The following is a 13,526-nucleotide window of genomic DNA, read 5'->3' on the forward strand; positions in this document are numbered from 1 at the left end:
TGGAATGGAAATAGGTTTGATGGATCGATTGATTTCATCTTTTTGGTTGCCATTTTTTTATGACGCCAATAATTTTTGTGGAGGTGATAACGAGGAGGAGTGAGATCCACACCGCAATATATAAGCCATAGTTAATCAGTAATTTTAACATATATATATAATAAATAATCATCTACAAAATCATCTACAGAGGTGTGTCTAAAGTAGGAACGTAATGGATGATATGTAAGGGATACTCCATGTCAGCTAAATCTTACCTCTCCAAAAATTTTGAGATTCTTTGGCAGGTTTGCCTTTCTTAATATCATTACTCACATTAGTATCAGCTTCAACTCTCTTTGGAATATATTCTAACACTTCAGCTAACTTATCATCATCATCTAATTTCACAATTCCATTCTTATCTCCAATGATATAATCACCTGGATTAATAGTTATAACTTCAAACGGTTCATTAATACTATTAACTTTCACATCAATTGGAACATTTATCCCTACTAATTTAACTAAGGGACCTGGAGCACTCGTACCAACTCCATATGACCAAACAGGATATTGTAAATCTTGATGTTCATCCAAATCTCTGATTCTACCCAATACAACCGTACCATTAGCTTTTAAATATTGGGCTCGAGTCGACATTAATCCTCCATATAAGGCATTATTGATTTTATTATAAGGAGCTTCAATCGATTGACAAGTTAATGGTACTCCAATCACCACAAAACTACCTTCTGGGACTTGATCGATATATGATGTTTTAATCTCAGGTCTGGGATCTGATTTAGGAGCATATAAGACCGTATATGCTTTACCTACTGATGTTGATGAAATAGCAGATCTTTGAATTAAATTAGGTATGAATCCACCATGTTTGATACCGATTTTATTTAACGCATCTGAAGCATCACATGGAGTGAATTTAGAAAGGAAAGTGGATACTTCTTTAGCAGTAGTTAACTTTGACATGTTGTCGTCCTATAGAAGAACAGTTAATTAAAAATAGTTAAAGCGACCCCGGATTTTGATATTGATATTGATACTGAAAAAAATGTGGTATAACCAAAAATATCTACATCCTTACCGCAATAATATAGTTACTATAATACAAAGGTATTTATATCATATATATATATATAATTCTATAAGGCGTGATAAATTTAGATTTTTAAATCTTTAATGGCTTGAGCAACCACTTTATTTTCTTCTTCTTCATTGAAAATAGTAGTTTCATCATGAGTTCTATAAGTATTATAACCCCAATTAGTTTTATTATAGAAAGTATCTCTATTATAAGGATTTAATTCATATCCATTAGCTAATTTATTAACTAAATCAGGATTTGAAATATAATATCTTGAGAAACCAACTAAAGTTCTATCATCAGCAGTTTCTTCAATAATAGATTTAAATTCTGGTGCATCATAAGTAAAATTACCTGCTTTAATGACTTTACCTTTCCAAATTTGATAAACAAAATCATTATTACCAGCTTGATCTTCAGTTGCAACATCAATAATACCACTTACTCTTGGTTCAACGATGGAGACATAAGCAAGTTCTTTACCAGCATCAGCTCTCTTTTGTAATTCATGTAATAAATATGAAAAAGTAGTTAAAGGATGAACTTCATCTTTATGAGCTAACATATGACCAAAAGTTGCCCATGGAGAAATTCTAATGGCAACTTTATCAGCACCAACTACTTCAGATAATTGATCGATTAATTCTAAGATTAATCTAGCTCTATTTTCAATAGATCCACCATATTGATCAGTTCTTTTATTAGTAACTGGTTGTAAAAATTGATCTAATAAATAACCATGAGCAGAATGAAGTTCAACATAATCAAATCCAGCTTCAATGGCTTTTTTAGCAGCATTGGTATAAACATTTACTACCAAATCTTTAACTTCTTCAGTAGTTAATGATCTTAATTTAACACCAGCATCTTTAGCATCTTGTTCAGCTTTTTCATCTTCAAAAACAGGAGATGGAGCCACAATATCTAACCCTTTAGCTTTAAAAACTTGAGGATTAGCAACTCTACCTAAATTCCATAATTGAGTAGAAATAAAAGATCCATTAGCATGAACTTTATCAGTAATATGTTTCCAACCTTTAACATGACTATCAGTGAAAATACCTGGAACATTTGGATAACCAGAAGCTTGATCAGAAACAAAAGTACCTTCAGTGATAACTAAAGATCCTGGATATTGAGATCTATCCCCATAATATTTCAATTCTAAATCAGATGGAGTATGATCATTTAAAGCTCTAAATCTAGTAGTTGGAACAAAAACGATTTTATGAGCTAATTCATTTCTACCAACTTTAATGGTTTTAAACACAGTAGTATCTTTTAATGGAACACCCTTAGTAGCAGTCATAGTAGTATATTTTCTAATGATATTAAATATTGTGAATGATATATAATAACTTTAACTTCTCAATTCAATATCTCAGATTATGGGATTTGAAATTCTATTTATATTACTGTGAAAATCGACATTGCATAATACAATTTTTGACAGCCATCACATTTCCACAGTCCTGCACACAACCCATACTGCTTAATAATTCGAAATTTAACGAAACACGGAAAAATAAAATTGTTCGCTGAGGTAATCTTTAGCATTTTACCCAATTTGGGTTATACCCGAGAAAAGCTTAAAAGCGCGGACAATCAAAAAAAAAGAAATTTCATACCATTAATGATGGCTTTAAGTTAATTTTGATGACACTGAATTTTAGGGTATTAATAAGCTATACCGAAATAGTTGTAACACCACTATAAATATGTTTGATTTGCCGCTAATTATCCGATTTTACCAGTGGTCTGAGTTGGGATCGGTATAACTGAGATTCTCAGCGATAAATAGAGAGAGAGAATGGAGGCTGCAACAGAAAGTATACTCTATTTGTAATACAACTATTGCTTGCTTTAGTATTAAGTAATCATATGGCTTAACAAACCTCTAATTTGTCAATTTGTAATCAAGGTTTACCCCCTAAAACTCATATCTGAACCAATCATATGCTTGGGTTGTTGATATCGAACTTCGTATCTTCTTTCATAATCATTTAACCCTATAATATCATGGTATACAACCTTGTGTTGATTATTTGTAATCCTTAGCTTTCCGGTAAAAGTCATGTCTTCTTCTCTTATGAAACACACAATTTCGGTAGTGTATGCGAGGTCAAACATCCGAGGGAAGACCATTGTTGCAAAATATAAACTAGTTCAATCTTTGGCGGTTAACTCTAATTGGATGCCTTTTATGAGAAACCCCCACAAGCTCTTACTCTACCTTTTATTTTATCTAGATACATACATTGTAGAATCGTTGATTAGAAAGTAATGTAATTACTAGGTTGATATTTTGATTGGATTAATCGTATTTCAAACATCTCATAGGGCAATTTAGTCTCGATTCGTTAGTAAATTCCTCCAATTCGATTATTAATAAGCATTCTGAAATCAATTCGAAATCCAATGGTTGAATTATTACTAACCATTTGATAAACAATTTCTTCAAACATTTCATCCAATTCATTTTCATTTTCTATATCTCTCGTTTCGTCGAGCTAGCTATGATTAAATTTCAAATCTAATCTCATGGAAATAATTAGCTTTAACAGCCAATTTATCTTCAATAGACATTTCCAAAGTTTTCAATAAAGTTTTCATATGTGAAAGTTGATTTCTAGGTATGTTGGTAAAATAATGACTTGTTAATAATGTTAAAAGAAGGACTATGCTATAATTTGATTCAAGATACTTTATACATCTCATACGACAGTTTATGTGAAACATATTATCCTTGAAACATTTTCTTCTAGTTAAAGGTCTGATATCTTCAAATTGAACAATTAATATACATTCCATATCCATGACAAATCCTAATTTAGAATTATTGGTAATCATCAGATAAGCAACTTGATTAAAAATTTCACAAAAGGTTTGATTATGATCATTTCTAGATTCATATGCATCAGAAACTCCTCTAATTCTGATTTGGATAGGAATTATTTTTGATTTAGTTTTAGAATCTATAAAGAGAAAGTCGGATGGTACATCTGGATGCAAACCATCATGTTGTGAAAGAAGTATAGTTTTATTGTCATTTTTAGACATTCTGAAAATCCCATTCAATATGTTCTTAGTAGGAGAGAAAATAAAAATTTTAATATAAGATGATACCGTTGCTTTATTCCTAACAGGTCCCGGTGAATCTTGAAAGCCTAAAAGTCCAATACGCTGTAATAAATCGATGTCAATTCTAAAGTTATCAATTAAATCTTCAAAGAAAGTATCAGATATTTCAACATTATTTTTTGGTGCAACTTGGAAATAATCTTCCAATATTTCAGGAACCAAATTGTCTGATGACAGTGTTGAATTGTAATAGAATGCAGGGTATGATTTATCATTAGGATCAGGCACAAGAGGAATTCTCAAAGACATGGGTAATTTCAAAGACCAGGAAACTCCAAAAAGGTAAGATGTAGCCCTTAGGATTGATTTCCGAATTGGGATTCCATTTTGATTTCTTTCTTGTTTTATATCAAGCAAGACTTCATCACAAATCAGAAAACCTGTTTTAAATACTTCCTCAATATCATCCAAGAATATAAAACTACTTATATATTTCTTATCAAAGTAACGATAATGATTCTTAGTAGAAATATTATGAAAGCTGAATACTAAGAATATTAACTTTCGTCTTTCAAGAGTCAAATCAAAGTTAAAGGTATCGTTATTCACTTTGGGACTTTTATTTAATTCCTCCCAAACCCTTTCTTGTTCTTCATTTTGGATAGTATTGTTGAAATAATTGTAATCTGGATCATTGATCAAATGATCAATCACAAACCTTGTTGACTTGTTAATAATATCCTTATCATAGAGGTCCTTGAGATCCATTTAGACTATTATGATATTAAGGTACGTTCGTTTGTTCATTGAAAGAGGATAAAAATCTTATGTTGGACATTAGCCTTTCATTTTATATATTTTATATAGTTCATAGTTATGTTTCAAGTTGTTACATAATTGAAGCAAAATGTTTGAGACTTCCAAATTGGGAAACATTCAATAAATTAAGTATTTCTCAGGCTAATGTCACTAAATCAAATGTAAAACACTTTGAAATTAAATGCTTCCAACCCAATATTGAATTACATGTCATTGGGGTTTGCATTTTGTAGAAGGGTGTTTATTAATTCACTGGTGCAGATTAACTTTAAGCTGTCTGTACTTAAATTAAATTACTAAGGTTAAGTCAATTGAATTCGAGATCAATAAATTTACAAATACGCTGTAAGAGATGACACATGGCGCAAGTTTGTTAGGCATTTCCATAGTTAATTTATATTGATTAAATACTAGTTTATATTTTAGAAACTTGATTAATTGAAAATTAGTGTTATCAGTAAATTTAAATCTAAAGAGACGTACTCGATTCTCTTCTTAACTACATTTTATTCGAATGTTCTAGAAATTAACAACAAAGCTTGGAAGAAAATTAATCACTCATAGGAACGCTATTTTTTTCTGTACTCTGTTAGGATAGCTAGACTGCAAAAATTACCTGACCTACGACATTCTGCTGAGAACTGTATATTAGGTCATCACATTTTTTTTCCATTTGTACTCTAAATAATTTAACCTTTGAAATTTACAACGACAATGTTGCAAAATTAAATTTATTAATTGAAACTTTGTTGTTTAATCCTAGAAGGATATGTTTTATATGAAACCCTATAAGTTCTTACCGAATCTTTTATTTCTTCTCATTTTCTGTTATACATTTCTTGAATCGTTGATTAGATAGTAATATAATTACAATGTTTATATTTTGATTAGATTGATCGTATTTCAAACATCTCATACGGCAATTTAGTCTCGATTCGTTAGTAAAATCCTCCAATTCGATTATTAATAGACATTCCAAATCAATCCCAAATCCAATGGTTGAATTATTACTAATCATTTGATAAACAATTTCTTCAAATATTTCATCGAATTTATTTTCATTTTCCATATCTCTCATTTCGTACGATTTTGATATACCTGCTATTTCGATTTCAATGGGAATTGTAAAGTTGGCGTTGTTCTTATTGTATTCAATGGTGAAGTCAGCTTTTACTTGTGGATTTAAACCAAGTTGTTTCTCAATTCTGATAATCTTATTCCTGTTGTGTTCACTAAATATTCCATTTAATAGTTTAAATGCTGGATATAGAATGAATTTGTCAATATAAGATGATGCTTCTGTTACATTCACAACATCATCACATTTTGGTTCCTGAAAATTGATAGGTTCAATATGTTCTAATAAAGTTTTATTTATTCTGAAGTTTGCAGAGATATCATTCAAGTAGGCTTCAGGGATTTCACTATCATTTACTACTTTAATTTGAGGTTCAACTTGAAAATGAGATTCAAAGAGATCAATATAACTAAATTGATTTGTTAAAAATAAATTTTCTTTCTTGGAAGTAACTGCTGGGTCCTTTTGTTTATCGTCATATTTAATTTCATCTGAAATTCTCAAAGGCATGGGTAGTTTCAAGCACCACGATACACCAAAAAGGTTAGTTACAGTTATTGTAATTGGTATCTCATTTGTCTTGAATTTACTAAGAATTAATTTACCCATTTCAATTACTTCTAGGATATCATTCTTATATCCTGTACTGCTAATGTATTTCTTGTCAAAATAACGACAATAATTCGAAGTAGATATATTATGAAAACTGAATACTAAGAATATTAATTTTCTTCTTTCAAGAGTCAAATCAAAGTTAAAATTATCATCATTCACTTTGGGACTTTTATTTAAGTCCTCCCAAACCCTTTCTTGTTCTTCATTTTGGATAGTATTGTTGAAATAATTGTAATCTGGATCATTGATCAAATGATCAATCACAAATCTTGTTGACTTGTTAATAATATCCTCATCATAAAGGTCTTTGAGATTCATTTTGATAGTGGTAATGTTTATTTATTGAAAAGGCATATAAAGTTAAAGAGATAATTATGTTTGACTTTATATAATTTCTTGTTATGTTTGTTGCACAATGGCAGCAAAAATATATGATACTTCCAAATTGGGAAACTTTAAATGGATGTATTTTGTGGTGCAAAACATCGTATTTTACATGTCTTTTTCCATCAATCTTAGATAGTGAAACTACTTCCCTGGGGATATAGATGACGTGAAACGGTAATAAAATTAAATACTTGATGCGGAAATTAAAAAGCTATGTGCAATCAATGCCTCTCCAAATTATCTTTCAATTACTTTAAGTCTCTGATACCAAAAAAAGCAAACTTTGTATTAAAAATATAAAGAGATAAAAACTATTTAATAGATTCACGTTTTTTGAGCTTTATTTTTACCTCGAACACCACAAGCTTTTGCCAAATCCATCATTTCCTTTATCTTAAGACTCTTTTCTTGAGAAGGTTTGAAATTTCTGAATTTAAGGATCCGCAGGAATCCAAAGTCAATAAAGAATACACGATCCTTTTCTGAGTTATAGATAAAGTTTCCAGGATGAACGTCACCATGCAAGACACCACGACCATGGATGTCATTCAAAGCGATTGATGCCTTTTCGAATAATTCTTCCCCTGGCAATTCTTTTCCTGGTTTTATAAATTCCTGTAATAAATACATCCCCTGAAATTCAGCAGCATTTTTGAATTCACAGAAGCCTGTTTGATAAAGGTGCGGAATGTAATTTACTCCTTTATAGGTGTTATCAACTGAGGATAAATCCTCTGATATACCAAGTGGACTTGCATGACTCAACATGTTATAAGCTTGAACCTCCAAAAGATAAGAGCTGATAATGAAAGAGTATGTTTCTAAAAATACGTATTTGGGCATGACTCCTCTAGGAGAGCTCATGGCTGGATTATACACTTTTAAAACGAGATCTTTTTTATTGTTTGGGACTCTTTTGAACTTCACTTTCGAAACCCTGGAAAAATATCCATTATTCGCCAGTGTGATCGGTGTTGGATGCATGTTTTCGCCAATATCAAAATCTTCTTCCTTTAACTCTGGAGTATCCCAATTTATCTTTGAAGCACCTATAAAACATTTTCCTGGTATAATAACTGATTTCTCAATAGGATGAACGTAATCTCCATCCTCATTTAGTACATAATTTTGAAATCTAGATATCCAATTCGATCTTAAAAAATCAAGCTGCCATTGTTTCACCAAAGTCTTATCTTCTTCAGGTAATTTAAACTTTTTCATTATATTCTTTATAGATTCTGCAACCTCATTAGTTAAGGTTTTGAAGGTATTATGTAAGAGAATAAGAATAATAATCTTAGAGTTATACTTCGATTCGAAGTGTTTCATGCATTTAACTCTGGAATTCAAGAAATACAGACCACCATCAGAATTTTTTGATCTTGATGAATCCTGATTAGCTCTTAATTGGACTAAAAATATTGATTCCAAATCTAATGCGATACCTATATTTGAACCATAACTAGCTAACTGGAATACAACCTGATTAAATAATGATAAAAACTTCTTCGGATTCAGCTTTCTGCTTTTGTAAGCATCAAATATGTTACCGTTCTTAATTTCAATCGGAACACTTAGTTTAGTATTATTGTCACTCTTAACAAATCCATAGTTTGGTATTATTCTTAGATCTATACCAACTTCCTTTGTCACTCCAATAATACTATCCTCTTGGTTTTCAGAAAAAATTGAATCTAATATATCTCCTATATGTTTAAGCACGTATTGATAAAGAATTTGTGAAACTGTTGATTCATTTTTAATATGAAACCTTTCTTGTTCAAACGAGATATCATCAAATTTTGCTAACAAATAAGCATCAATTTTGAAGTCTTCAATTAGAAGATCCAAGTATGAATCCGGAATTTCACCATCATCTGATTCAACAATATTTTGTTCAATTTGGAAATGGTCTTCAAATATATTTCGAATCGTGTAAGTGAAATTTGATTTTGAATTCTGCTTTATTGATCCATCTTTTAAGGCCGTATTTGAGATTTTTAATGGAATCGGTAACTTCAAAGTCCAGGACATGCTAAAAAGGTGTTCAACACAATCAGTGATTGATTCGATATTCAATTTATCACTTTCCTTTATTCTGCGTTCCATTTCAGAAGCAATATGACGGGTACCTGCTTTTATGACTTTGGCAATGTCAAGCTCAAAAGTTTCACTCTTCATATATTCTTTGTCGAAACGACTAAAATAATTTCTAGAAGAAATATTATGGAAACTGAATATCATCACTATTAACTTTCTTCTTTCGAGAGTTAAATCGAACTTTTTGGATTCTTTTATATCAGATTTCACTTCATCTCCTTCATTTTGTATTTCAGATTTATTCAGTTCTTCAGGTTCTTTTATTTCCAAAAGTTCCTCCCAATACTTTTCCTGTGCCTGATTCTCAATAGTGTCGTTAAAGTAATTGTAATTCGGATCTGCGATCAAATGATCGACCACAAATTCCATTGACTTGTCAATGATCTCATATTCTAAAAGCGATACAAGACTCATTAGTTTATTGAAAGAAAGAAAGATGAAATAAACTCTAGACTTCGATTTTCTAATTTGAAATTGTTGCATGAGACTTCCAAATTGGGAAAGCTTTGGAGAGTCACTAAAATATTTTGTGGTGCGAAACGATTACTCTTTTGTCTCCCTTTTATACCACCACCTATTTATTATCAAAAATATCATGTATACTGTTAGCATAATATATCTAATTATCAATACAATCAATTACCCATAGTCACTTTGTATTACAAGTAGTGCAATGTTATCCTTCAATTTTTTTAAGTCTCAGATAACAAAAAAAGTATTATATATATAAAGAGATAAAAACTATTTAATAGATTCAAGTTTTTGAACTTGATTATTACCTCGAACACCACAAGCCTTTGCCAAATCCATCATTTCCTTTATCTTAAGACTCTTTTCTTGAGAAGGTTTGAAATTTCTGAATTTAAGGATCCGCAGGAATCCAAAGTCAATAAAGAATACACGATCCTTTTCTGAGTTATAGATAAAGTTTCCAGGATGAACGTCACCATGCAAGACACCATGAGCATGGATGTCAGTTAAAGCGATCGATGCCTTTTCGAATAATTCTTCCCCTGTCAATTCTTTTCCTGGTTTTATAAATTCCTGTAATAAATACATCCCCTGAAATTCAGCAGCATTTTTGAATTCACAGAAGCCTGTTTGATAAAGGTGCGGAATGTAATTTACTCCTTGATAGGTGTTATCAACTGAGGATTTATCCTCTGATATACCAAGTGGACTTGCATGACTCACCGTGTTATAAGCTTGAACCTCCAAAAGATAAGAACTGATAATACAAGAGTATGTTTCTAAAAATACGTATTTGGGCATTACTCCTTGTTGGGGACTCATAATTGGATTGTAAACTTTCAACACAAGTCCATTTTTATTGTTCGGAACTCCTTTATACTTCACCTTTGAAACTGTGGAAAGATATATATAGTTACTCAGTGTTTTCGATTCTGGATGCAAGCTTTCGCCAATTTCAAAATCTTCTTCCTTTAATGTTGGAGTATTCCAATTGATCATCTCAGTGCCTCTAAAACATTTTCCTGGAATGATAACTGATTTCTCAATAGGATGAACGTAATCTCCATCCTCATTTAGTACATAATTTTGAAATCTAGATATCCAATCCGACCTTAAAAAATCAAGCTGCCATTGTTTCACCAAAGTCTTATCTTCTTCAGGTAATTTAAACTTTTTCATTATATTCTTTATAGATTCTGCAACCTCATTAGTTAAGGTTTTGAAGGTATTATGTAAGAGAATAAGAATAATAATCTTAGAGTTATACTTCGATTCGAAGTGTTTCATGCATTTAACTCTGGAATTCAAGAAATACAGACCACCATCAGAATTTTTTGATCTTGATGAATCCTGATTAGCTCTCAATTGGACTAAAAATATTGATTCCAAATCTAATGCGATACCTATATTTGAACCATAACTAGCTAACTGGAATACAACCTGATTGAATAATGATAAAAACTTCTTCGGATTCAGCTTTCTGCTTTTGTAAGCATCAAATATGTTACCGTTCTTAATTTCAATCGGAACACTTAGTTTAGTCTTATTGTCACTCTTAACAAATCCATAGTTTGGTATTATTCTTAGATCTATACCAAATTTCAGTAGCATAGTAATAGTTCTCTGTCTTTCCTTTTCAGAAAAAATTGCATTTAATATAAGCCCTGTATGTTTAAGAACGTATTGATAAAGAATATGTGAAACTGATGCTTCAGTTTCAACATCCAAAAGTCCTATTTCAAACCCAATATTAGTAAATTTTGCTAACAAATAAGCATCAATTTTGAAATCTGCAATTAGAAGGTCTAAGTACGCATCTGGGATTTCACCATTATCTGATTCATCAAAATTCTGTTCAATTTGGAAATGATCTTCAAATATATTCCCGGAAATGTAAGTAAACTTTGATTTTGAAGTCAGCTTTATTGCTCCAGTGGATTCATTTTCAGTTGAGATTCCTAACAGGATTGGAATCTTCAAAGTCCAGGATATGCTAAAAAGGCTTTTAATGGCTTTTTGGATTGATTCGATAATCAATTCTTCACTTTCCGTTGTTCTACGTTTCACTTCAGTTTCAATATAACTAAAGCCTTCGTTATTGATATACTTAAAACCTTCTGCAATGATATCGGTTAGATCAAACTCATAATCTTCACTGGTAATATATTCTTTGATGAAACAACTAAAATAATTTGCAGGAGAAATATTATGGAAACTGAATATCAACAATATTAGCTTTCTTCTTTCGAGAGTCAAATTGAACTTAGATTTCACTTTATCTCCTTCATATTGTATTTTAATCAGTTCTTCAGGTTCGTTTGTTTCCATTAGTTCCTGCCAATACGTTTCCTGTAACTGATTTTCAGTAAGATTGTTAAAGTAATTGTAATCTGGATCTGCCATCAAATGGCCTATCACAAATTTGACTGACCTGTCAATGATATTATAATCGTAAAGTAGATTCATTTAGACTATTGTTGTTTATTGAAAGAAAGATGAAATAAAAGCTTTACAGTTAGATTTTATATGCTTGAAGCTGTTGCATGGACTTCCATATTGGGAACTTTGTGATGCCAAAAAAATGCGTGTCGTAATTTAGAAAGACATGTCTATAAAGACCTTTTTGTCTTACACAGCGTAACTACTTGAATATCTGTAATAGAGGTGACGACAAACTATCAAAAATAAATATTTGATGGGGATATTAAAAAACTATGTACAAACCTATCTATTTACCATTAATCATTTGCAAAACTTTTCTTCTTAATCATCTAAACTAATTCTATCCTTCAATTTCTTAAGTCTGAGATTATCCATAGTTTCTTCGGTATGAAATTCATTTTCATCTTGACTATTAATACTATTATCTTTCTTCTGTGGCATTATCTTTTCTTGATCTGGATTAACTTTCTGTCTGATTACTGGACTTGCCTTATGACCAATTTCACCATCTTTAAGTGCTTCGTCCATAACCACCATATTCTTCGCCACTTTAAATCTCATTCCTAATTCATTGACAAAATTAGGATGTAATTGATAATCCAAAGCGATTGAACCTTTAGATACAACACGAGGATCATGTAAATCATTCACGATTTCAACAAGAGTACGAGGATGAACCATCGTACGGATGATCTCTTTATTGGACCTATCACTTATGGAAAGTTTTTCTTTATCAGTTAAGGAATTAGGATCCTTCGATAGTAATAATTCTTGTTCTCCTTGATTGAATATTTCTTTTCTATGTTTTAATTGTTTTAATGCCATTGATTCTTTAATATTAACTGGTGAAGTCATCGACGTAGAATGTATCTGTTTACCTAATCTTGTGATTGAATCTATGAAACTTTGATCTTTAATGGAGGTAGAATTGGTATCGTAAGTTGATGTTCCTGTGAAATGAGGATCTTGACCATCTTTACCAGGTTGAAAAAGTTGTTGAGATTGTTGATGCTTTTTATTTAATTTTGAAGTTAACAGCTTAGCATCAAACTTTACATTAGATGGTTTATTTGAACTTTGGAAACTTTGATCAACGTTATCTTGCTCTTGTTGCTGTTGCTGTTGTTGTTGTTGTTGTTGTTGTTCAAACTCTTGTTGTAACTTTATTGGAGGTAATTGATTTATATTAGTAGTTCTATTAATTTTAGGTACGATCTGAGATTGTGTATCAGATAGTACTTTGGTTAACTTCCTCGAGGAAGACTTTGAAGCTGATGAACCCATGATGTGTAGAAGGAATGAGTATATCTATAGAGCTGTATTCATTGACTTTCACACATTAATTATATTTGTGGTACTTCTTCTCAATTTTTTCTTCTGGTTCCAATTCTGCGATTTGAAATCTTTTTACACCAAAATGACATCTACATCAAATTCTACATTGCAACT

The 13,526-nt window shown here is 30.9% G+C and overlaps 6 protein-coding genes across 6 annotated transcripts; all 6 read right to left on the bottom strand. All coding sequences in view use genetic code 12, as the record gives it.

Annotated features, from left to right (window-relative positions):
• Nucleotides 1–100: 100 nt before the first annotated feature.
• DFJ63DRAFT_214906 (bifunctional 4-hydroxy-4-methyl-2-oxoglutarate aldolase/oxaloacetate decarboxylase) lies at nt 101–1,015 on the bottom strand. Its single transcript, XM_064904097.1, has one exon. The coding sequence runs from the start codon at nt 967–969 to the stop codon at nt 247–249; it is 723 nt and encodes a 240-aa protein (XP_064760408.1). The 5' UTR covers nt 970–1,015; the 3' UTR covers nt 101–246.
• Nucleotide 1,016: 1 nt separating this feature from the next.
• DFJ63DRAFT_214891 (alkene reductase) lies at nt 1,017–2,700 on the bottom strand. The gene has a single exon (XM_064904094.1). The coding sequence runs from the start codon at nt 2,391–2,393 to the stop codon at nt 1,161–1,163; it is 1,233 nt and encodes a 410-aa protein (XP_064760409.1). The 5' UTR covers nt 2,394–2,700; the 3' UTR covers nt 1,017–1,160.
• Nucleotides 2,701–3,604: 904 nt separating this feature from the next.
• On the bottom strand, nt 3,605–6,995 carry DFJ63DRAFT_336958 (uncharacterized protein; the record flags this gene model as incomplete). The annotated part of the gene is made up of 2 exons (XM_064908454.1): nt 3,605–4,851; nt 5,957–6,995. 2 exons carry the CDS (start codon nt 6,993–6,995, stop codon nt 3,605–3,607), a joined length of 2,286 nt encoding a protein of 761 aa, XP_064760410.1.
• A 196-nt stretch (nt 6,996–7,191) lies between these two features.
• Nucleotides 7,192–9,776, bottom strand: DFJ63DRAFT_214901 (uncharacterized protein). Its single transcript, XM_064904096.1, has one exon. The coding sequence runs from the start codon at nt 9,645–9,647 to the stop codon at nt 7,389–7,391; it is 2,259 nt and encodes a 752-aa protein (XP_064760411.1). The 5' UTR covers nt 9,648–9,776; the 3' UTR covers nt 7,192–7,388.
• Nucleotides 9,777–9,905: 129 nt separating this feature from the next.
• On the bottom strand, nt 9,906–12,101 carry DFJ63DRAFT_314837 (uncharacterized protein; the record flags this gene model as incomplete). The annotated part of the gene is made up of 1 exon (XM_064906436.1): nt 9,906–12,101. The coding sequence occupies one exon, from the start codon at nt 12,099–12,101 to the stop codon at nt 9,906–9,908; it is 2,196 nt and encodes a 731-aa protein (XP_064760412.1).
• Nucleotides 12,102–12,249: 148 nt separating this feature from the next.
• On the bottom strand, nt 12,250–13,512 carry DFJ63DRAFT_214899 (uncharacterized protein). The gene has a single exon (XM_064904095.1). It carries the CDS (start codon nt 13,359–13,361, stop codon nt 12,399–12,401), a length of 963 nt encoding a protein of 320 aa, XP_064760413.1. The 5' UTR covers nt 13,362–13,512; the 3' UTR covers nt 12,250–12,398.
• Between the last annotated feature and the right edge of the window lie 14 nt (nt 13,513–13,526).

This window comes from Scheffersomyces coipomensis, assembly GCF_036884675.1.
Source record: "Scheffersomyces coipomensis strain NRRL Y-17651 chromosome Unknown DFJ63scaffold_6, whole genome shotgun sequence".
NCBI classification, from domain to species: domain Eukaryota; kingdom Fungi; phylum Ascomycota; class Pichiomycetes; order Serinales; family Debaryomycetaceae; genus Scheffersomyces; species Scheffersomyces coipomensis.